Source organism: Astyanax mexicanus, chromosome 7 (genome assembly GCF_023375975.1).
Source record: "Astyanax mexicanus isolate ESR-SI-001 chromosome 7, AstMex3_surface, whole genome shotgun sequence".
Lineage (NCBI taxonomy): Eukaryota > Metazoa > Chordata > Actinopteri > Characiformes > Acestrorhamphidae > Astyanax > Astyanax mexicanus.
In genome coordinates, this window is record NC_064414.1 from 2,072,823 (window position 1) to 2,096,011 (window position 23,189).

A 23,189-nucleotide genomic window follows, 5' to 3' on the forward strand; every position below is an offset into this window, starting at 1 on the left:
AACAAAGGACTACAAATCCCACAATGCACGACTTCCGCCTCATGCAGCTAGAAAAACATTGGAAAACGCACGTAGGCGAGTTTAAACTTAGTTTAGGGCAATAAAAGCATTGCTTATAAATAAAAACAAAACATAAAAATAAGATTCATGGCCACTGCATGGACTTATTAAGGCGTGGGAACAAATTACTGAGGCGTGGGAATAACCCGCTCATCACCCCAGAATATTTTTTGGCAATTTAAAACCACAGCAAATTGGTCGTTTCTACAGAGAGCTAATTCAGGGAAATACATAAATAAAATAAAATCTGGATTTTTTTCTGCAATAATAGCCGTATATTTAAAACAAAGAAGACGAATAAAGAAATACACACAGCCAAGTTTGTAGAAATTAACTCTTTATCAAAATGTACATTTCTTCACTTTCATACACAAAAATATCTGGTATATAACAGAACTTATCGTGTCAAATACGAAAAATGAAATAAAAAACATCCATATCATAACAATAGCGATGTTCTGTCTATTTTGTATGTTTTGATATTTACTGTGATGCTTTATGTATATTTGTAAATGGTTTACATTTGCAGCTTTTACATTTTGTAGTGTGGTGGTGGGATTAATACCCGGGTGAAGGAGAGGGTGTGAAAGTAAAGGCAGCCATCCTTATCTCTAAATGTTGTGAATAATAATACAAAAAAAACCCACACACTATTAATTTTTATATAGTAATGATTGTAAAAATTAAATCTTTCTCAAATATACATTGCTTCACTTGAATACAAATCAAAAAGATATCTGTATATGTATATGATCAGTACAAAAGCAGTGTTGTGAGCAAAAAAACTGTGATTAACATTCTTAATGCATTTATATATATATATAAACTATATAAAGGAAGTGCAACAGCTTATTGAATGCTTATTGGTTTCTTGTCTTGGACGCTTTCAAGTTTTAAATCATAATACTTTCTATTCTTTAACATGCTTTTTCTTTTTCATTTCCCTGTAAAATAATGCAATCCCACAATGCACGATAACACACTGGTTATTTAGACCTCCTGCTCTCCACTTTCTTCACAAACTGCTGCACGTCCTGCGCCAGCAGCTTGGGCTCCTCGAAGGCCGCGAAGTGCCCTCCTCGCGGCATGTAGGTGAAGGAGCGGAGGTCTCGGAACCGTGAGCTGGCCCAGACCCATGGGCAGTGCATCAGCTCGTGGGGGAACGCTGCAAATCCGGTCGGTACAGAGACTTTTGTGCTGGAGGAATAACATACAGACATCATGATCAATTATTAACTATTCAACAAAAAAACAAACAAATGTGTGTTATTTTCTAAGGCTGCCCCTTTAGAGAATCATTAAGCATTTAATGCAGAAGCATTAAGAGTTGCATTAAATGCGAGCAGCATGCAGTGGTTTAATGGTTAGAACGTTTCACCTCCCAGATACTGATGTTCACCTGTAGAGATGTGGAACATTAAACTTACGTATTGGTCATTATTTTCTGGAAGTCATAACCCATGTTCTCCTTGTAGAAGCGCATGGATGGGATGATGGATCCTGTAGTCCAGTAGATCATGATATTGGTCAGAAGGTCATCCAGGCTGTACTTCCTGTGGCAGGACAAAGACTCTCATTTAAACTGATGCATTAATGCAACAGCCCATTCTATGCTTTTATGTTATTTTTTAATTACTCTTTGAATGTAAATGAATGTGTTAATGTGTTGCCACAACTATTAGATTAACACAATGTGTATATCACTTTAATATTATTAAATTCTATTTCATTTTCAACTGGAGAGACTTTTTTATTTTTTTACCTCTCTAGACCCCCATCCTCGAGGTTCCTGTTCTTAAAATCTGTCCAGGAGCTGAACTTCTCCAGGATGTAGGCGGCCAGACCAACTGGAGAGTCATTTAATCCACAGCCTGCGGAGGGAGACACACTCCACCAGGTTACAATTCCCCAAAATCATTACTGTGTACACGCATACATACATATACATAAACAGCTCTGGAAAAATTTAAGAAACCACTTCAGTTTCTGAATCAGTTTCTCTGATTTTGCTATTTATAGGTTTATGTTTGAGTGAAATGAACATTGTTGTTTTATTCTATAAACTACAGACAACATTTCTCCAAAATTACAAATAAAAATATCGTCATTTAGAGAATTTATTTACAGAAAATGAGAAATGGTTGAAATAACAAAAAAGATGCAGAGCTTTCAGACCACAAATAATAATGCAAAGAAAACAAGTTTTATATTCATGAAGTTTTAGTGTTAGAGTTCAGAAATCAATAATTGGTGGAATAACCCTGGTTTTTAATCACAGTTTTTTCATGCATCTTGGCATCATGTTCTTCTCCTCCACCAGTCTTACACACTGCTTTTGGATTACTTTATGCTGCTTTACTTCTGGTGCAAAAATTCAAGCAGTTCAGTTTGGTGGTTTGATGGCTTGTGATCAACCATCTTCCTCTTAATTATATTCCAGATTTGTATGTATATACCTGTTTTTTGGTTCTGGGGTTGATCCTGAGGTTTAAAGTCAAGACAAAACCTAGTAATATTTAGAATGGAGCTTTCAGTGATGCAGTTCTCCTACCTGCAGTGTCGGGTTTGGTGGCTTGGATGTGCATGTATCCAGACTCCCGCAGAAGTTCATACACATTCTTCTGCATGAAAGGGTACATTCGGCAGACGTCTTCTCGGGTGAAGCCGACCAGGAAAGGAAAGTAGCGGCCGAGCAGGAGAGAGATGACAGCCTTCACGCCTCCAGCCCTGGCGTTTACCATGTTAAGGTGCAGTCCCCGAACACACCTTCAATCAAAGAGAAAAAACTAAGTAAAACAAAGTGCAAATTTATTTATTTTATATAGTCCATATAAAATGTCTTTCTTTGACAACAGCATGCACAGTATTCAGTTTATCTTCATTCGGCCAACCTCTAACAACTAACACCAGCACTAAATAACCTTTATACTCTATGTGTGAAATTATTCCTCACTCAGGCTTTATTAGAGCCATGATGGTGGTGATGAAGGCTCCCCAGTCTCCTCCTTGAATGTAATAGTCAGTGAACTCCAGTCTGTCCATCAGTTTATGGAAGATACGTGCAGCAGCAATTGCAGTGAATCCTGCCATTAAAAAAAATCGGATTTTACTTTGTGTCAAATGTATTAATATACAGTAAATATTGTGTTAAATGCATAAACAGAAACTGAGTGCAACACTGAATAAAAATAGATACATGTAAAAGATAATTTTATAAGAAAGCCTGACAAATATAAACATTTCGGGTACAATTATTATACAGCTCTGGAAAAAAAAATAAGAGAGCACTTAAAAATGATGAGTTTCTTTGATTTTACCAAATTGAAAACCTCTGGAATATAATCAAGAGGAAGATGGATGATCACAAGCCATCAAACCACCAAACTGAACTGCTTGAATTTTTGCACCAGGAGTAAAGCAGCATAAAGTTATCCAAAAGCAGTGTGTAAGACTGGCGGAGGAGAAGAACATGATGCCAAGACGCATGAAAACTGTGATTAAAAACCAGGGTTATTCCACCAAATAATTTCTTTTAAATGACAATATTTTTATTTGGAATTTGGGAGAAATGTTGTCTGTAGTTTATAGAATAAAACAACAACACTGGATTTCTTTTACATTCTACACATGATGTATGTCAGATATCTGACCTTGAACCTGAGAAGCTTCAGAGTAGCCGTATCCTGGAATAGAGGGACAGATGACCTCGAAGACGAAGTCTCCATCAGTCTTTGTGAGCATAGGAATGATTTTATAGAACTCGAAGAAGGATCCGGGCCAGCCGTGTACCAGCATCAGGGGCAGAACCTTCTGCCCGGCGCGCTGGACCGGCTTCACGTGTATGAAGTGCACGTCCAGACCTTTGAGGACACATTAAACTTAATTAAACCATGACGAAAATATGATAAGATGTTCTTTGGATGGATCATAATTTAAGGATGGACTGAATTTATTAAAATATTTGTGTTGTCATAGAAAAACTGAGCCTGTAAACATACAAGTAAACATACTGACCCTCAATGTTGGTTTTGAAGTGAGGATACTTGTTGAGCACCTTAACCTGCTTCCCCCAGTCAAACTCATGCCTCCAATAGGAAGCCACCTTTTTAAGATGGGTGGAGTTAAAGCCGTAGTGGAATCGGGCGTCTTCCAGACTGTCTGTGTATCTCATTCTGTCGATACGCTCATAAAGATCCTGAAAGGAGCAGAGATTAATTATTAATGTAAATACATATTTTTTGTATCAGTCAGAAATCTGTTGTAAACACACAACATTTAAACTTGGGACAACTTGGCGAAATCTCGACAAGATTAAACGATATGAGTACTGTAGGACATGGAATCACACAAGCGGCTAAACTAGGCTAAAATGCATAGCCATTTATGCATGATGGCACGTCTGGGAAAGTTGCACTTTATTTTTACTACTCGACGAGTTATTAAAAAAAAAAAAAAGTAGTCAACTAGTCGACCAGTCATAAGTTTCATAGCAAATTCTGCAGTAAAAATAAGCTCAGACTTGGCACAGATTGGTCCAGCGGTCCAAAGACCTGCCAATATGATCGGGAGATCGCTGGTTCGAATCCTGGTCATGCAGCTCGCACAATTGGTCTTGCTCTCTCTGGATGGGTACAGTAGATGGAGATCTTCCCCCCCCCCCCTCATCACTCCTAGGGTGATATGGATCAGCACAAGGCTGCGTCTGTGAGCTGATGTATCAGAACCAGTCACTGCACTTTCCTCCGAGCGTTAGCGCTGTGATGCTACTCGGCAATGCTACAGCATCAGCAGCAGTTCAAAAAGAGGCGGAGTCTGACTTTATATGTATCGGAAGAGGCTGGTGCTAGTGATGGGGATTATATAGAGGAGTAGCAGCTGAAAGGGAGAGAAAACTGGCCAGATAAATTGTGGAGAAAAAATGGGAGAAAATATAAAATAAAAGCTTTAAAAAAAAAAAGCTCAGTATGCTAAAAGTTTCACTCTCTATTTTGTAGGTCTTCTTCAATTATGCCTGAAAAAGAACTGAAGCTTTTATAATATACGTTACACACTGGCATGGCCAACAAACTTTCCACACTGTTGCATTTTTACTTCTCCTCTACCTGTATCACGTCTTCAGACGTCTCCACAACAAAAGGACGTATAGTTCTGTCTTCAGCAAAGGGCTTCTCTCCAACCCTCCACCAACCATCTCCAAACGGGATCTTCTTCGGCTGCCTCCTCCATGCCAGATAGCACAAAAGTCCTCCAACCCCAACAGAGGAGAGAGCCAGTACTTTTAATTTGCAGGGGTCGAGCTCAGAGAGGACTTTTCTGCAAAAGAGAAGAGAATGTTTGATGAACCAAACATCAATATGGATAAGAATAGCAGAAACTGTAACTTCCTTCTCTATTGTTGTTTGATATGTCTTTTTTTATATGAAGAGAAATAAAGCTTTAGAGTAGTCTAAAAACTCTGCCGGCGGACTGGTAAAAATTGGTCCTCTGCCTTGAGGCTGTGTATAAAAAAAACATTTTTTTAATATTCTGTTACACTTATTAAGCTAACATTAAATTCAGTGTTTAATAATAACCATAATTCTTTCTGTATTTATATATTTTTTAAATATATTCTGGATCAGGGGCGTGCCATATTGTATCGTAAATGATATATACCTTCAAATATCGTGCCAAATCACCCACCCCAAGGTACTACTTTTTTGCAGTTTTTAGTATTCTTAATTTTTTTTTTTCAGGGTTTTGTCAAATCTCCAAGAGTACCGTGATATTATTTTAGGGCCATATCGCCCACCCCTATTCATGATAATTTATAAATCATTTTTATAACCTTAGACCATAGATATTTTGATACCCGGTTAAACTAGCTTTTTTGATATCTGTTTGGCTGATAAGATCAAATAAGTTTACATCAATAAAAAGTTGCCTTTTCTCCTAGTGCACTTTGAACAGGATGATTAAACACTGTTCATGACGCTACACACTTCTCCAATGAAGAATTATCAATTATCATGTTGATGTGACTCTGCACACTGTTATATTTACTGTTTTACCATTGCAATTGCCATAATCTATTCTGTATTTTTTTGTTTTTTAGGTGAAAGGTTCTTCCCTTTAACTATATCAATTATTATACTAATATTCTTTATTTATTTTTTTCATTTTTTCTATACTGCAGAAACATAATACAAGCTATACGAATAAAATACAAAAAAGATATACATATGTATTATAAAATGAATGTTGTTTTAACATATTCTTGCTGTCTGGAGGTGAACAGTGTCGTCCATTTTATGTGTGAACGAGTTCACTGAACACAGACCGGAAAGACCTTCAGTATTACAGTCACACACACACACACACACTTGCAGTTGCGCAACAGTTGGCAGCGTGACTACTGACTGGAGTGGGCCATGGCTAGCTAACCTTATAGAAACAGTGAATTGAATAAAACATTTATTTTTCCATCTTTAATTAAAACAACATTAATCTATGACATCAGAACTTGTTTATTTGTGCAGATTTTTAAAAACTTTTTTATGTTTGTATTACTGTTTGTAATAAACTTTACTTTATAAAATACATGTATGTTAACAATAATAATAATAAAAATCATTTTAAAAAAGTGTGGTTAGCAAAAGCATTGAAAATGTAGAAGAGCTATTCATCTAACCGGTGCATACGAGATAATGGTAAATAACATTTTTTTCTCATCATGAACACTAAAATATGTAATATAACCAACAACGAATGCATAATCAGTGTTTTTTTGCTATCAGGGTGACTGATCTAAACCTTAATTAGAGGATGTAAAATGTTTGAGACACAAAAGCAGAGTAAATAGCGTAGTTAAATTGTGTAAATAAGTTCAAACACACACTCTCACACTAACACACACACTCACCAACACTAACATGTACTCTCACTCACACAATCACATTCACTTCAACATATACACAAACACAAAAACACACACACACTCTCTTATACACACACCCACAGACACTCACACACATATGCTCACCTAAACAAAAACACACACACACACACACACACACACTCCCACAAACACGCATACACCCAAACACACTCACTCACTCACACAGTTTCACACTCTCACTCACACTTGTTGCAATAGTGCTACAGTTAGCAGTGTGATAGTGAACTGGGTGCGCTGGGTGGAGGCTAGGCTAAGCTAAGCTAAGCTAATCTGAGCTGCAGTACAGTAACGTTACCCGCTCCTGCAGTAAATATGTAAAACTTTGAATATTAACATAAACGCGCTGAAAATCTCAATGTTTTCAGACCCGGCGTGTGTAAAAACCCCGTTATAACAGAGCTGAAGTTCTGTACTCACTGGATATTCTCCACAGCCTGCATAATCTCCTCTCAGAATCCACCGACCTAACAACAACTATTCACCCGGGAACTGAGCTCGCACTGTCGGCCTGAGCACGCGCACCGCTCCCCTCACAACTAGCCCCGGTCCAAAGGTCACACACTTCACATTGTACACACGAAACAAGGTGTGTGTGTGTGTGTGTGTGTGTGTGTGTGTGTGTGTGTGTGTGTGTGTGTGTGAGGGAGGGGTTGTGTGTTCAGGTGTCTAGAAAATGTTACTTAGCACAGCAGGCTTTATTTTAATACATTTCCCTCCTATTAAACCAAAACTTAAACATATTTTACATATATTACTAATATATTAAAGCGTATCATTTAACTACACACTGCCTTGATTTTAGCTGAAACCACCCCCACCTTCCCCTTAAATTTGAAAAATACAAAAAAAATGTGAGGGGTAGTTTGGGAGGGGCACTGGGTGATGTATGGGTTTAGGGGCGGGGCAGGGTGATAGCTAAGGAGTGTTTCTGATAGCTAAGATACAGATGGTCACCAAGGCGGGGCGGAATTATTGATTAACTGATTTGCATATTGTGATGTGTTTGCATGCTTAAATACGTGGACACGTCATTATCGCCTATAGCACAGGTAAACCTGATAGGGTACCGCACAGACAGAAATGCCCACAATAAAAGCGTTTTTTAAAGGTCAGGTTTAGTGCCTCTTTAATGTGCACTTTTTTAACATTGAGAAGCCAGAAAGAAAATGAAATAGAAGTATGAAATGAAATAGAAGTAACAAGGCTATTTTTAAAATGTATACAAAGTATAGATAATCAAACGTTGTGCTTAAATAAGGTAACAATATATTTATACTTCACTACTTGACACCTCTGAAAATACATAAATAACAACTAAACTGTTTGACTGGATGCTGTTTTGTCCTCTTGATGTGTCTGACGGGATATGACTGTGTGTAAGATTGTGATTGTGAAATTTCATCATAGTCATGCATAGTCATAGTCATAGTCATGCTGGCTAACCAGCGTTCCCATTCAAAACACAATAAAGACCCGTTTTGGTTTTTGTTGGTAACCATCATACCGGATTCCTGGTTTTGCCTGTGCTGTTTTTGTAGCATGGTGGAGAAGAGTGATCCCACTAAATTCCCACTGATTGTCTGTAAACTGCTTCCGTCTCAAGAGCTTGTCTTGAACACACAGATGCTGTGTCTATCCAGCCACATCACCAAACCGATCCACAATTAAAAATGTGTGGGATGCTAATGGACACCCTGTCAACACTTCACCTGTTCCGCAAAATCTGCAGAAACTGTGTGAGAATATTGGAGCTGCATGTGATGGATTATCACAGGACCTCATTGGGAAACTCTACAACTCCTCTACAACTACACCTACAAATACACACAGCTGATTTCAGCACATTTCAGGCTGTTGAGTGTGGGATATGGAGCTACACTAGTGTTTATTTTCTCCAATAAAACTGTCAGTTAAACTCAGCATATTAAAATATTCTAGTTTAAAAACCATCAAAACTGCAATGACATATTATAATACAGTTAATCTACTCTAAAATATTATGAATTTTTTTTAAAAAGGATCTTGTCTGCCAGGTGTAAATCACACTACATTTCTGTCCATTTCCCCAAAATACAGGTCAGTACCATCATTAAAAAAATGTAATCATGATTTTATACATGGCTTAGTCACAGAATATTGTCATGATTAATACAACATTTTTTTAAGGAATTGGCACCAATAATATAAATCTAAACATTTATAACACTGATTCTTTTATAAACATTTAAATACCCATTATTAAAAGCTTAGCCTTTAGGAAGACAGTATGTATGATAGCAGAATTCTAATGTGCTTAATTTGATTCATTTAACACCACTACTTTCACTAATATTTATCTTCCTTTTGAATATATTTGCAATCCAAATATTTCTTCTGGGTGCGACTATTATTTAAAGGATGAATGTATAATTATATCCACAGCATTGAGAAGCAGTCTGTGTGACTCAGCCCAGACCAAAACATTAATCAAGGTCCAGTACAATCACTATGGGCCCGAGCCTTAAGACCACTGTTATCTTCAAAAGAACCAAAAGCGTAAACAACGGCAGCATTAAGCCTAATTTACACTTCAGGAGAGAAAATTATCAGTCGTCAAAAGACTAAGTGACGTATATTCGTCTCTCCTGGCGTCAATCCCACACTTTTCAATAGGTGTGGAGTAGCTGCTTTTCTTCTGAAGTATAAATTAGGCTTATATGGATTGTAAAAGACGCACTTCACCATCACAATGCCAGTACACAGGCTTCATTATGACCGAATATAATAATATTCTCAATAGCCAGTTCAATATTTATTTTGCTCAGTTAAATAAATAATATAAAGGTAGAATTATAGTTAATAATTATAATTTATTGAAGCCCAGTAAAACCCCTGTGTAAAACTTAAATAAAACAAAATGCAAAATCTCATAGACCCACATTTTATTCACAATAGAACACAGAGCCATTAAAGTTCTAAAAGAGTTCATGTTTTTCAGTGTATCACGTGTGTTTTATTTTCTATTGGAAATCAAATATAATCCTGAGATTTGCAGATCATAGCATTATTTACATTTATTACTATTTTTCAGAACAGAGGTGGTAATGTATTTTTTTTGCACTTATTTGCAAAGAGTTTCTTATAAATGCATATTATTTAACACATACAGGCGATCAGTTTCAACAATATTTTGCACAGTATTATTGTTGCCAGGCTTGAGATTATCATGCCTTATCATGTTCTCATTGTCTTTATCCCTGAGTATCACCTAGCCACTATCAGTATATCTTTCAGTCTGATTCAGTACACTTTTATATATTATTTGTTTTCTGGGGCACTGCAGACATGGACATGTTCCACCTTGCACTGTATCATCCACATCATATCCGCATAACTTTCCCTTATTTTATGACTGTATCTGGTGCTCTGTGAAAAACCCACAGGTCAGTACAAGCCTGCCGTCTGTATGACTTTTAAAAACTACTCCATTTACAGTCTACACCCTTAAAAATGATTCTATAGTCCAGTAATGTTTACACATTAAAATGAGAAGATTTAACCTCAGAAGGTACTTTTTGAAATGTGCTTATTTATACAAAATTGTTGCTCAATATTTTGTGTGGTTATTATGTTAAGAATTTTGCACAGTCATTATTTGCATATTTGGTATATCCGCTCCCTCATCATCAGTGTGTAGTCAATCCCCTTCTTTGTCCTGTATAAAAGGGCAAACAATGCTGCCTTTGAAAATGAGTTTGAGAAGTTCCAAACAATGTATTTAATTGTTGTAATTAATAATAAGAAAGTTACATAAAATCAATTCAAGGCATGATCAAATGAATTAAGAATTGACGTTCATGGAACTTAACTTCTTTATTTTTACTCTAACAACAATAGGAATAATATTAAGTTCAACCTATTTAAGCTTTTATATTCTTGGAACTCAATGTCTGTTTAATCAGTCATTTCAACAAAGCCATTAGCGGAGCTTTGGTGTGAAATGGTCAATATCATTAAAAACCTGAGAATGTAGTACAATCTGTGCAAAGCAGAAGCCTTATGTTAACCATGTCCAAAAGATTTATCTGGTTCGAATCCTGGTCATGCAGCTTGCCATCAGCTCCCGGAGCCCTGAGAGAGCACAGCAGGTCTTGCTCTCTCTCTGGGTGGGTACAGTAGATGGCACTCTTTCCCCTCATCACTCCTAGGATGATGTGGATCAGCACAAGGCTGCGTTTGTGAGCTGATGTATCAGAACCGAGTTAGCGCTGTGATTCTACCTTGCAATGCTACAGCATCAGCAGCAGTTCTAAAAGAGGCGGAGTCTGACTTCACATGTGTCGGAGGAGGCGTGTGCTAGTCTTTAACCTAATGGTGTTGGGGCATCGCTAGTGATAGGGAGTCCTATAAAAATAAAAATAAATACTTACGAATGTGTTGCAGAAATCGCACTAATTTATTTATTTTTTTATTTGAAAGTGCATTTTGACTAAATATGGAATTTCACATGGTTAAGGCGGGAGACGGGAGGACTGCTATGGCTGTTGATAAAAAAGACGACAGAGAATATGTGGAATGCTTTTGCATTATCTGAAAAATGATGTGGTGGTGAAAATAGCCACAGGGTTCTGTTCTTGTTCTCCTCAGGGAGACAGATAAGACCACAGTCTAGGGCAGGTCTCAGCATGATTTCCCTCAAAATGATTAACAAATTCCTGCACCTCTTACATAATCAAATACTGTGGTCGACTGAACAAACTGTGTGTTTACTTAGTCAGCATGAAAATCCTGCTGTTCCCTAATTATATCATGATGTTATTGCATCACAAATGTGGAACACATTACAAAACAGTGTGAACACTTCATACTGCAACATTTCCTCCCATTTTATTAACAATTAAAGCAATTGGGCCATAATATTTTACCTTTTTAACAAAAAGAAAAACGTGTTTTCTTTTTTCTTCAACTAAGCATCATATTTATCAGGCTACATATAAATGATACTTTAACATAGAAATAAATACGTACTTAAATACATACTAAATGTACTATTTTGGAACAACTTATGGCAACTTAACTATATTTCAATTGTAATTAAGCTATATTTAAATACAACATAAAAGCATTAATTGTGTTTTTGAGTGCTTTTTTCGTATATTTTCTGCAAACTTATGAGGATTTAAGTATGTGTTTTTTAAACATAATTTTTAATATGAATGAAGAATATTGTTAATGCACTACTTTGCATATTGATGCACATATTGTGTGCACCTTAATGCTACTGGAAAAGTAATAATTTCATTTCTTTTCATAAAGTATATTAAATAGAAAATGACAGGGAGTTCTTGGACAAGTTTAAATAGTTAAATATTTTCATAAAAACTACTACATAATAAAAAAATAAAACCTTAGACTTTAAGAAATACATATATTTACAAACACTGAGTAATTTAACCACTTAAAAAAAATCAGTTAGGTTAACCAGGCTTCACTCTGGACATGGCAACAAAAAAAAACACATTAAAGAAAACAGTACGGCGTGTACGACTTAATGGACATCAGCTGTGTCGTGTTTTGTACACGTCTGGTATCAACATTAAACCTGCTCTGCAACTTTACAGCAATACAACCAAACCTTTAGATTTATTTATGACTCATTACCTCATTATATCTGGCCGTTTTTCATGTACAAAGACTTTCGGTCCCCCCATAATGTTTTTTTTTAATTATTTATTTATGTATTTATTTTTTATGCTTTATTGAGTAACGTACAATGTACATACAATAGGACTCGACAATTTAACAGCACATGAGGTTATAAAAGTAAAAAAGGAAAAGCTAAGCAAAAGTTTTTGTCTTTTTTTTAGTGGATAGACCAAAACTATTTGCTGAGTAAGGTTGGAACAACAGGATAACTTTCTCCTAACAATCTTTAAAAGTCATATATTAAAAAAATAAATAAAAAAATATAAGTCATGAATTTACAGTTATGTTTTTTTTTCTCTTCTTTAGTGAATAGATCAAAAACTATTTTCTGAGTAATTTGAAAGTCACAACTTAATTTTCTCCTAAAAAATTGAAAAGACATAAAATTAAAAAACAATGCAAAATAAAAGTAATACATTCACAATAAGATTTTCTATTCTTTGGTGAATAGATCAAAATTAACTGTTTTTTTTTTATTATAACAAATTTGAAAATATATAAAATAAAAAAGACTAATAAAAGTCATAAATTCACACTAAAATCTCATTTTTTATTATTTTTTTTATTGTTTGTCTAACTCTTGGCAAGACTTCAAAAATCTGCACTGACTCATTTTGGAGCGTCCACACATCAACCAATCAGATTTCAGCACGGCTCCTGATTGGAGGAAACTAAGCCCTGCCTACTCTCCTCCCCCCGCCCCTCTGCGGGGCTCGGTGTTTATATAATCCGGTCTCCGCGCTGTTGTTTTGCTGTCTTCGTGATTTGACAGTTACTCTGTTTTTAGCCTCTTTTAGGCCGTTTTTAGCTTGTTTTTAGCCTGTTTTTGGCAGTTTTTTAATCCGATCAGACAGCAGCATGTTCTGGAAGGTGGTCGCCCCGCTGCTGGCCCTCTGCCTGGCCGTGGCGAGCGCCGGGCTGGTCGGAGGTCCGGTGCCGGCGGATCTGAACGAGGAGGGAGTCCAGAACGCGCTTCAGTTCGCGGTGGTTCAGCACAACAAGGCCAGCAACGACATGTACATCAGAGAGGTCTCTAAAGTCATCAGCGTCCAGAAACAGGTAAAACACACCGCGGGACTGGCTTTACTGGCTTTAATACAACTGTATCTCTATCAGAACCAGCGGCCCAGTCTCTCCCTGAGCTTAAATCCAGGCCTTTCTATGGAAATGTCCATTATTGTGTCTGTCCTTCACAATTTTTTTTGTTACACTTACTGTCAGGGTTACATGGGTTTACCCAGCTGGCACATGTTTGTCTTTTAACATTAAAATGTGGTTGAAGTAATGTCTGTTATTGTTGTTTCAACTAGGAGTGGGCAATATGACCCTAAAATAATATCACAATATTTCATATTTTTTCGATAATGATACTCATGGCGATTATAACATGATTAAAAAAAAACATTAAATTAACCTCCTAAGACCCAAAGTCGTTCATGGCATACATTTTTTTATTATTATTATTATTATTATTATTATTATTTTATTTCTCTTTGCTATTTGGACTAATTGGCACCTGATTAGTGTAAAAACAGAGAATTATATTTTTACATTATATAGTTTCAGAGAAAAATGATGTCCACTTATGAGGACTTTGTGTAACATGACATATTAAACTATGTAGTCGCAATTAGTAATGGTGTGCCAAACATTTATTTTTTTGCCTGAACACATCAGGATTTTTTGTCTGAGTGCAAAACGAAAGTAGAAACAACAGTTGTGCCCCTTTGAGCAATATGGCTCATTTGAAGTGCTGCTTCAACACGAAGAGACATAACAAAGTGAAAAACATAATTATTTACTGCATTTACTTTGTATTTAAATTTCTGAAGAAAATCGAAACTTTAATGTGTTAAACTCTTCTGGCACCACTAGGTGACAGAATAATGGCCTCATAAGAGGACACCAGGCCCAAAATGTGATGTCCATGCAATTTTATCAGAAGTCAATGATCCAGAATATCATGATAATAATAATGCATTCAAATATCTCCATATATCCAGGATTAAAGCAAAGTAAATTATACTGGACCGATATAATCTGTCTCTAGTATATATAAATAATATAACAGTTCTTACTTCTCAGATATGTATATTCAGAGAGAGAGAATAAAAATAAAATTGTTAATTTTTTATCATGCCATCAGTTTTTTTTTTTTTTTTTTTTTCATTCTTTCATATAGTTTTGAACATCCTGAATGTGAACTAGGGTTTATTAAAGGTTACAATCCCACTGGATTGTAAACCGCACTACCAATAAATGTTTATCTTCCGGACTATTTTCATACATAAAGTGCACTGGATTATAAGACACATTTTAAGAGACACTAGTAAGGAACAAGGGTGTTGCAGTTAGCAGCTAATGCTAATGAAGAGTTGGAAAAAATGGTGGAAATCCATATTAAATGTTTGATTTGACTGTGTTATGGTTAAAAGGAAGGAATGCCATAAAAATGCCACTTTACAAACTTTACTTTAAAAAACTTTACAAACCACAAAGAACTTTATAATACTTATAATATGTGGTAATGAACACCCATCCCACATACTCCTACACCTCCATGAGTAAACTAACCAACTTACTAAGAGAGATTTCTTTTTGTTTTCCCAGAACGATGCGTCAGTTTATGAACCCAATGATTAAATTTGGTTTCTGCTTTTAGGTTGTGTCTGGACTGAAGTACATCTTCACAGTTGAGATGGCCAGAACTGGCTGCAGAAAGGGTGGGGTGGAGGAGGTGTGTGCCATCGAATTGGACCCAAACACAGCACAGGTAGGTTAAACACCTCAAGCTTACTCTCATTAACACTGTTATTTTGTGTTCAGCCTGGATTTAACTCTGTTTTCTGTCTCTTCCCTAAAGCCCCAGACCTGCAAGTTTTCCGTCTGGAGCCAGCCATGGCTGAACAGCATCAAGCTGGTGGAGAATACCTGCCAGTAAAGAACAGGGCAGGGAATTCCTCTCTGCTGCAATAAGTTCTGACCTTATATGAATGTGATGTATTTCTACAGTATCAGCAGTTTAATCTTAAACTTGGTTCAGATTGCTAACTAAAATGATATATCCTGTAAACAACCTAACATATTTGACTGCTTTTTTGTATAATTAAAACCACAGTATTGGAAATAGTAGTTGGTAATTAAATTTACTATTAAAAGACTGCTAAAAAGAGTTCTCTGTGTTTCATGTTTATTTCATTTATTCCATATTTATTGATTGACATTTAGTGTCAATCATATTTCATAGTTAGAAGAGGATGGGGTGAAATCCTTCCCCACCTATGAATTGGGAAACTCTTAAGCATCCGATTCGATACGTCATCAGGAGCGCTAAAGTTCAGTAACCTAGCTGCTGCTGCTGATTAACTAGTTAACTTTAGGGCATATTTTTTTTGTATGTCTTCAGAAAGGGGGGAGAGAGTGCAGAAATCTATTATTATTGTCCACTCCTTATTCTTCTGTTATGCAGAGCTGAAATTAGCTTTGTTTAGCCTTAATTTTATTTTATTTTTCCGTTCCACCTTAAATGCTGCAGCCCCTGCCATCTGTTGCACCATTTAAGGTGGAATGGGAAAGTTGGATAAGCTAGCAAGCTAAGGAGAGACAAACTACTAGCGACCTTTTTTATGCTTTTTATAAAGAATACGACCATAATTGCACATTAAACTATAGTAATATAGTGCAAATAGTCACTTTTAACATAGAAAATACTTTTATTTGTGGGTTTTACTTTGGTTGCTTGTTGCGACATCTTACCAGTGATTTTCACACCCCTCGGTATTGTGTGAAAATGGCAAGAAACGAAGACTCTTGAGCAGAGCTCATTTTAAAAGGTTTTTAAATCATTTGTTTCTGAAAACAAAAGTGAAAAAACAAGAACGAGTTTCAGGCCTCAGTGTTACCAAGAGATGTTTAACCATGTTACATATATGTATATGTATATCGTCACTGTCTAATGAAAAACAAGTATCTCCAAAACAGCAACTTTACAGGAGAGAAAAAAAAACATTCTTTCAAAGAAAATCAATGTAAAAACTGTTTTTCATGTAATTTTAGAGAAATTCTATGGATCCATACATCAAGAAATTTTAACACAGTATAAGAGACAGTTGGTTTGTTGAAATAATGTAGTAATCTAAAAATTGACAACAGGGACACAAGTTCATCGTCCCATTGCATGGTAAAGATGTGGTTGGTCTGATGATCAGGGCTGCTATTTGAGAAATGTTCTTTACAGCATGTGAAAACTGTTGTGGTTCTGACTGTGGGTTGTTGTTGTGGAAGTGCTCATGCTGCATTCTCTGGTTTTGTATCACGTACACTTTTGGCCTTGTTTCCTCCATGTGACTGATGAGCAAGTCGGCAAAGAGAAAAACAGACTGACAGCTTCTCATTCCAATCCACTGAAACATTATTACATTACATTACATTACATCATTATTACATATACATACATTATTATGCATGGAATATTATAGAAACCAAATACAATCAATTAATAAAACAAAACACCCAAATATATTAATAAGATATCTGAATATGCAGCGATTAGAATCGTGCAGTTCAACATTTAACATATATCTAATTTAATAAATAATAAAATAATAAAAATTAGATAATGAAGTGACGGGGACGACCTATTAAAGCGTGGGAATTAGATAATTAAGTTGTGGGGACGACTTATTAAAGTGTAGGAGCAAAATCCTAATGTGTGGCCATTACTTTGGAATGTGTGGGAACGAGATCAGTAAATCATAGAAATTACTTTTTAAGACATTAAGATTTTTTTGATGCCACCTTAAGGGCTCAGTAGAAATGAGAGTTTCTGTCAGTAAAACTGCATTATTAAGATTTGTAATTTGACATTTACTGGCTTGTGTAATTTTAGTCTAAAACAGCCTCCCATGCTTTTTCATACGATCGCAGTAGCCGAACAAGTTCTAAATATTTGTGAAATGTTATGTTTGCTGTGTTAATATTGTAAATTAAATCTGTAAACTGAGAATTTGCAGGTGTTGAAGGCAGCATGGTTCTGAACTATGCCCTGAACTGATAATAACTCACCGTAAAACAGTCTTAACTGTACAGTATATAGTAATAAAACTGTCATTTTAGAGACGTGAGTGTAAAAATCAGAGCTGAAAAGGCTGGACTGGACCCGGTGTATTGCCAAGTTGTGCTACCCACCGATTTGTGCTATCAAGCGCCTCTGCGCATGCGAATTATTATTATTATTTTTTTTTTTTTTACAGTTTTCATGTGTTTTTCCTGATAATTTTTCTTCCTCAGGTGCATTGGATAGGATAAATCACAGTATTAGGTGAAGTTATAGCGAGAAAAGTTATATCGTTTATTTTTGTTTTTTATTTGCCATTATTCATTATTATTTTTCTGATTTCCATTAACAGTTTGTAATGTTCAAGCACGTGATTTAATGCACTCAGGGAAACCGGAATTATCATAAATACAAATCAGAATGTAAAAAAAAAATGTGGGTCGGCGCATGCGCAGTGCCGTTAAGTAGCACATATCGATGGGTGACATAATTTGACAGAACACGTGTTGGACTATACCGGGGTAGTTTCGGTTCTCTGGTCTAAAGTCACTGTTAGACGTGACTCGGAGCTTAAATAACATGAAATAAAGAGCTCTGATCGATTACTCAGGGCTCCTCTGAGAGTTTTTTTTATCCACAGCTCGTCTGAAGATTAAATAAAACAGGTTTGTTTCCAGCGAACAGCAGAGATTTCTGCAGAGATATGAAGCTGCTGAGCTCAGAGGAGCTGAGGGAGGTGGAGAAAACGCTGAGAGGATACCTACCCAAATCCCAACAGGTGAATCAAACACAAAACTACCTGTCCTGGCTTTACCTTAAACTCACCTCAGGGTTTAAACACCAACTTCTTACCAGCACGATACTTTTTTCTGCAACTTTTCCCCCCAGTCCACCTTAAATGGTGCTTTTTGAACGGAACCATTTAAGGTGGAATGGGAAATTCATTGACTAGTTTAAGAAAAGTCTGTCTAGACTCACTGTACTTATAATTAATAGGCAGGTAATTAAGAGAAATCTCTGAATACTTCATTTATTAGTTTAAATAGGTTCTCAAAAAAACATATTTCATATCCATATGATTGCAATTATGAATGGGTCAGTATCAATCTGTTGTTTCTTTTGGCTCAGTGTAATGTTTATCAATTCAGATTTTTGACAGCTTGATCCTAATAATACGAAAATGAATATATTTTTTTAAACTATTACAATATATATATAGTTTCCATTTAGTAAAAAATAAATGAAGCCGCTTTTTCATTTTGCAAAAAGGTAATTTGGGGAGAAAATCTGAAAAATTATATATATTTTTTGTGTGTAATTCAGATTGTAAAGGGGAGAAAAATGAAAGTATGAAAGTTTTACACCAAATTTTCTAATTTTAAATTTAGCCTCAAACAGAAAGTTTAAATGATAAATGTTACACTGCTGTCTTGCGGCATATTGTAATTGTATATTTCATACAAACACTGTGTATCTATACATCAGTGGCATCACAACCTTTCTGCATGTATAATAATATTAATTTCCTCAAATATATCTTGTATTGTCTCCATACTGAGGTAAAGCTTAAACTGCCCACCCTGTTGTGGTAAACTATGGGTCAACCATGTTTTTATTAAATACCAATTTTTACTAAAGTTGTCCATCCTGTTGTGCAGCTTTCCATAACAGGGGAGACACATACATAACAGGAAATAAAAAGGGAAAATAAATATTCTGAAGTAAAAAAAAAAAAAATAGTAGAAATAAATAAAAAGTACACTGTGAATAAATTGTCAAAAGAATAAAAAATCTTAAGTAACCTTTTTTACCTCTTTTGATGGCCAAAGAACATAGTATTCTGATAATGAATTGAGCAAAAATGTAAATGTACCTAAACTGAAACTGATTATAACATTAATAACATATCCATACTGTTATATTGTATCACCCCAAGCATAACAACCCTCAATCAACAATAAATTATTCCAGAATAATAAGAATGAGTAAAACATTGTGTCTGTAAGTTTAATATTATTATTCCAATATTATTATTCTGATTAAAACCAATCTAAACTCTCAAAAACTCATATACACAAAATCTTTCTATGCTTATTAAAACATATATTTTTTCTCTCCAGGTTTATGGATTTGTGTTTTTAATAAATCGAGTAGAAGCTGATCGTATAGACGTGTTCGTGGACAGGTGGCCAGAGTTTCGTGTGCTGCTGGTCAGACCTGTGAAACAGGAGGTATTGATCTTTAGTATGGAAATATACTGGACCTGTTCTGTAATAGATTGTACTAAATAAAGCAGATTTTGCTTAGTTGTCTTATTGTTGGCTTTTATTTCTCTCACGCAGGAAAATGACTTTTATAAAGGCATTAGCATTTTCACCACAGATGAAGCTTCTCTGAAGAACGAACTGCTTCAGACAGACATTCTCGACTGGACGCAGTACAACTGCCTAAGTATTGATTTTTTTTTTTCTCATCATGAAAAAGAATGTGAATGAAAAACTATTAACAGTGCTTCAATTTTTTGTTATCACCCAAATTAAATAAAACCCCTGCTCACATTGTAGAGATAGAAACTTGCTGTTCACTTTTAAAGTTAAACAGAGTTAAAATCTCCTGATACTCTACAAATGAATTCTTTTCACGCTACACTTTTTCCTTAGGTTTTGACATCGGACATGCAGAGACAGTAAAAGCTGTAGCAGCACAGAAAGGCGTGCCAGAGACCCAGCTCTCAATGTGCCACATGATGATTCTGCACAATCCGTCCAAACTACAGACTAACAGGTAACTCATTAACTATCTACTGACCTGCTTGAAATTTATAAACATTTCCTAACCTTTAAAAAATAGTTTATGACATTTCCACCTCTGCAGCGCCCTCTCTCAGGTTTAACTGTGCTATAGGTGAGAATATTGTTTAATATTACAATATGCAAATCAGTCAATTTATGCTTCTTACCGCTATCAGAGGCACACTGCTACTGCAGCTCAGCCAATCAGCTCTCCTTCCTGCTCTGCCCCTGAACCCATACATCACCCAGGGCCCTCTCCAAACTACCCATCCCATTTTTTTTGCATTTTTCTGATTGAATCTGAGTCAGCTAAAATCAGGGGGTTTAGTTACCCTTTAAATTTAAAACAATATAATTTAATGCAATTTAGTTCCTTTTTTTCCCCAATTTATAAGCTCAATTACCCAACCCACTCATTAGTTATGCCCTCCTGAACACCAGGAGGGTGAAGACAAGCACATGCATCCTCCGATACATGTGAATTGCCGAGTAGCATCACAGCGTGCTCGGAGGAAAGCGCAGTGACTTGGTTCTGATACATCAGCTCGCAGACGCAGCTTTTTTTAGGAGTGATGAGGGAGTGAAAGATTGCCATCTACCCACCCAGAGGGAGAGCAAGGCCAATTGTGCTCTCTCAGGGCTCTGGCAGCTGATGGCAAGCTGCATGACCAGGATTCAAACCAGCTATGATCTCATGATCACAGTGGCAGGGCCTTAGTCTCCTGGACCATTCTGAGCCTTTCTGGGACAATATCTTATCCAAACAATAATCGTGGACATAATTATGACAGGCCTACAAGGTTCTCCAGGCTCAAAGTAGCACCACGCCTCATTGGTAGAATTTGGACAGCCCCTTATCATCCATCCATTCTAAAGCATGTTTGGACAAATGGAATAAAATGACTGGATCTCGGAAAGCTGCAGGAGAGCAGAGGTGGGCTATTTAACAAATGTTAGCACTCTTTATCATTCATGTTTTATCATGGACTGATAAAGTACTATAATAATATATTTTCTAGTGTGTTTTGGGAAACCCAACAAACATTTTGGGTCTTAAAGTGTGCTCTGTATATTTCTCTTCGCCCCACAGGCTCTCAGTACAGCTGTCCTCCCTGCAGGAGGCTCATGTGGATCTGGTCAACAGAACCTGGAAGTTTAACAGTGGGAAATACAGCGAGCGGCTGATCCGGAACATGGTCCGGAGTTACCCGTCGTGCTGTGTGCTGGGTTCAGACGGTCAGCCTGTGGCGTGGATACTGACCTACTCCTACTGCGCCATGGGCATGCTGTACACCCTGCCCGAGCACAGGGGGAGGGGCTATGCCCGAGCCCTGATCAGCGCAATGGCCCAGAAGCTCCTCTCTGAGGGTTACCCGGTGTACTGCTACATCGAGGAGGAGAACACGCTGTCCTACCGCCTCTTCCAGAGTTTGGGTTTCAGCGAGGACCCGTCCTACAGGGTCACCTGGTACAGCTTCAACGAGGCGTTACTCAGCCTGAGATGACCCCTTCATTTTAATGCTAATCTGATAAAAACGATAAAATGTGTCTTACAAACCAGACACTGATTGATTGAGTGTAATGTGGCCATAAAAAATAATATCATGATACTTCAGAGTATTTTTTACAATAACGATACTTTTGGCAATACGACAAAACACTGAATTAAAGAAAATATTTCAAAAATACACTACTGCAACAAAATAAAAATACAATTTTATTATTGCATACGATATGATATGCTATGGCACAACCCTAACTGAGATATTTAAAAAATACAATAAAGAATTAAATTAAATGTAATAAATGCATTTACATCTACCTCTACCTGGATTAGCATTAGATAAATATAATAGTGCTTTATAAAATGATTAAAGGTGCATAAAATGAAGGAAATAATACATTATAACACTGACAAAATGTTAAAAGTCATGGGACAGGAGCTAGTATTGTGCCCCATAGAAGCCAATGACCTGTGGGTTATGATTTATATTGATTTCAGGAATATTAAATAACTTGAAAACTTAAGAGACTGAATGACCCATCCATCTGCACCCACCATCAGACCTCACTCCAACTCCCATAATTCACCTGGCCTTACCATTATCACACTAGCTAGTGCTGCCACTATGATCGGGATATCGCTGGTTCGAATCCCGGCCATGCAGCTTGCCATCAGCTGCCGGAGCCCTGAGAGAGCACAATTGACAATTGGCCTGCTTTCTGGGTGGGTACAGTAAATAGCGCTCTTTCCCCTCATCACTCCTAGGGTAATGTGGATCAGCACAAGGCTGCGTCTGTGAGCTGATGTATCAGAACCGAGTCGCTGCGCTTTCCTCCGAGCGTTAGCGCTGTGATGCTACTCGGCAAAAAGGTTCAAAAAGAGGCGGAGTCTGACTTGCAACATATACAGGTGTGGGCATTTTCAAGCCGTCCTTTGTGGTCACTTTACAAACTGCATAAAATGTAACAATGTAACAAAATGTAACAAAACCAGAATTTTGTAAAACTTGGAATTGTACTATCAGTTATTAAATGATTAAATTGATTTATTTAATATTTTATCTTCTTGCTGGTGTTTTTTCATATTGCAGCTCGATATTGCCGTTTTTGTGATGTTCTTACCATGTCTTTTTCTGTGAGTTTTTTGGCTGGTTTC

General features: G+C 36.4%; 3 protein-coding genes across 3 annotated transcripts; 2 read left to right on the top strand and 1 right to left on the bottom strand.

The window, feature by feature from the left end:
• Positions 1-380: 380 nt before the first annotated feature.
• ephx5 (epoxide hydrolase 5) lies at positions 381-7,562 on the bottom strand. The gene is made up of 9 exons (XM_022685264.2): positions 7,415-7,562; positions 5,163-5,373; positions 4,075-4,255; positions 3,711-3,920; positions 3,014-3,143; positions 2,612-2,826; positions 1,823-1,931; positions 1,488-1,613; positions 381-1,257 (listed from the first exon to the last, which is right to left on the bottom strand). Exons 1-9 carry the CDS (start codon positions 7,435-7,437, stop codon positions 1,047-1,049), a joined length of 1,416 nt encoding a protein of 471 aa, XP_022540985.2. The 5' UTR covers positions 7,438-7,562; the 3' UTR covers positions 381-1,046.
• A 5,835-nt stretch (positions 7,563-13,397) lies between these two features.
• On the top strand, positions 13,398-15,854 carry cst3 (cystatin C (amyloid angiopathy and cerebral hemorrhage)). Its single transcript, XM_007238510.3, has 3 exons — positions 13,398-13,741; positions 15,345-15,455; positions 15,546-15,854. Exons 1-3 carry the CDS (start codon positions 13,541-13,543, stop codon positions 15,621-15,623), a joined length of 390 nt encoding a protein of 129 aa, XP_007238572.1. The 5' UTR covers positions 13,398-13,540; the 3' UTR covers positions 15,624-15,854.
• Positions 15,855-18,212: 2,358 nt separating this feature from the next.
• si:dkey-76k16.6 (uncharacterized protein LOC566817 homolog) lies at positions 18,213-23,094 on the top strand. Its single transcript, XM_022685263.2, has 5 exons — positions 18,213-18,516; positions 19,859-19,969; positions 20,081-20,189; positions 20,399-20,522; positions 21,621-23,094. Exons 1-5 carry the CDS (start codon positions 18,442-18,444, stop codon positions 22,033-22,035), a joined length of 834 nt encoding a protein of 277 aa, XP_022540984.2. The 5' UTR covers positions 18,213-18,441; the 3' UTR covers positions 22,036-23,094.
• The last annotated feature ends 95 nt before the right edge of the window (positions 23,095-23,189 follow it).